This window comes from Emiliania huxleyi, assembly GCF_000372725.1.
Source record: "Emiliania huxleyi CCMP1516 unplaced genomic scaffold EMIHUscaffold_3786, whole genome shotgun sequence".
In the NCBI taxonomy this organism is placed as follows: domain Eukaryota; phylum Haptophyta; order Isochrysidales; family Noelaerhabdaceae; genus Emiliania; species Emiliania huxleyi.
The window spans coordinates 1-1,870 of NW_005199132.1; the positions used below are offsets into that span (position 1 = coordinate 1).

The window sequence follows — 1,870 nt, forward strand, 5'->3', positions numbered from 1 at the left end:
CGGTGACGGCGCGCCCTGTGGCACGGCCTGCGGCGGCGCGGCCTCCGCCTCAAAGGCGCGCCAGCAAGCGTCGCAGTAGAAGAGGCCATCGTCGGGGTCGATGGCGCCGGCGGCCGAGTCGCTCGCGCACTCGGCGCAGAGCAGCAGGTCGAGTGGCTGCGCCGGCGGCGGGTCCGCCCCGGCCGCCTCCTCTCCCGCCGCCTCTGCCGCCTCGGCCGCCTCTGCCGCCGCCTCCGTCTCCAACAGGTCCTCCTGCCACACACCGCCCGCGAGCAGCGGCATCCGCCTCTGCCCGCTCGCCGGCGCCGCCAGCTCGCCGCCGACCGGCGCGGCTGCTGCTGCGTGCTTGGCGCCGCCGCCGAGGCTGGCCGCCGCGAGCGTTCCGGCAAGCGTGTCGACTGGCGCCGGATGGCGGTATAGGCAGCCGCGGTTTTTACAGGCGCTGCCCCACTCGCACGCTATCAGCGCGTACTTGCGGCGCAGCTTGTCCGCCTCTTCGGGCCCGGGATGGATGTTCTGGCACCTGGACCCGAACTCGCACAATCCCGACAGGAATGGCTTGCAGACGATCTCGCTCTTCCGCACGGCGCCCTTGGGAGGGTGGCGGTAGATGCAGCCGGGTCTGGTGCAGGCGGCGCCGTACGTGCAGAGCGGCAGCTGCGGCTTCTTCTTGGGCATCGTTGGGCCTGCCGGTTAACAGCCTCCCCTGACGAACGCGCCTGGGTTCGGGCTCCTTGCCGTCAGGGTCGTGTGTCGTGGTTAGTTTTGTGGTAAAGAATTTTGCTTAGAAAAAAGAATAGGTGCGGACTGGCGCGTGCTAGCACTATCTATCACAAGCAAACCACCGGAGCCGCCTACTGTCCCGCCTAAGCGACTCCGGTAAGAACGGCAATGCACTAAAGGTTTGTGCACAAAGCCGCTCTCCCCGCACGCTAGCTCGTTCACCGTCTGCCCACCAAAGCGGTGTGGAGAACGACAGACAGTCGCTGCGGCTTCTTCTTGGGCATTCTTGGGCCTCAAAACGGCCTTGAACGGCCGCGCCCGATAGCCCTCGCTGTTGACCAAAGGCAAATCACCAAATGCAAAATACCAGCCTCTCTCACAGCACACTGGCACGACAAGGGCGCGGCTGGCGCGGACTGGCACACACACCTGCTCACCACCGGAGCCGCCGAGGCGAAGAAATCGCTGTCGGCAACAGAGGATATCAGGACAGTGCGTACTTGCTTGCGGCGCAGCTTGTCCGCCTCTTCGGGCCCGGGATGGATGTTCTGGCACCTGGACCCGAACTCGCACAATCCCGACAGGAATGGCTTGCAGACGATCTCGCTCTTCCGCACGGCGCCCTTGGGAGTGTGGCGGTAGATGCAGCCGGGTCTGGTGCAGGCGGCGCCGTACGTGCAGAGCGGCAGCTGCGGCTTCTTCTTGGGCATCGTTGGGCCTGCCGGTTAGGAAACTAGCCTCCCACCATCGACGAACGCGCTGGGTTCGGGCTCCTTCTGTCGCCGGAGTTATCCGCGGAAAAAAGAATTCCGAAAGGGCACGGAGGCGTCCCGCCTCGCCCGGCCCGTTCGACGTTGCGACGCTGCGCTGCGGCTGTGCTTAGGGCGCCCCATTGCCCCACACCCCATGCAGATCACGTGCGTCGGCACTGGGGACGACGGCACTACGCCGTGCGCGCTGGTCGAGGCGAGCAGCGGCCGCCGCCTGCTCCTCAACGCGTCGGAGGGACTGCAGGCCTGCCGCCTGCCACAGCCAGACAGTGAATCTTCCCGCTCACGCCACAACCAACCGCCCGCCTTGATTCGCAGCGGCTGAGCGCCGAGCGCCGGCTCAAGCTGCACCGAGAACTTCGACGCAGTCCTCCTTC

The 1,870-nt window shown here is 66.6% G+C and overlaps 1 protein-coding gene across 1 annotated transcript; it reads right to left on the reverse strand.

Moving 5' to 3' along the window:
* Positions 1–24: 24 nt before the first annotated feature.
* EMIHUDRAFT_124001 (hypothetical protein) lies at positions 25–1,433 on the reverse strand (the record flags this gene model as incomplete). The annotated part of the gene is made up of 2 exons (XM_005771585.1): positions 25–669; positions 1,224–1,433. Coding segments are annotated over 2 exons (855 nt in total), but the record flags the coding sequence as incomplete, so codon positions are not given.
* Positions 1,434–1,870: the final 437 nt, after the last annotated feature.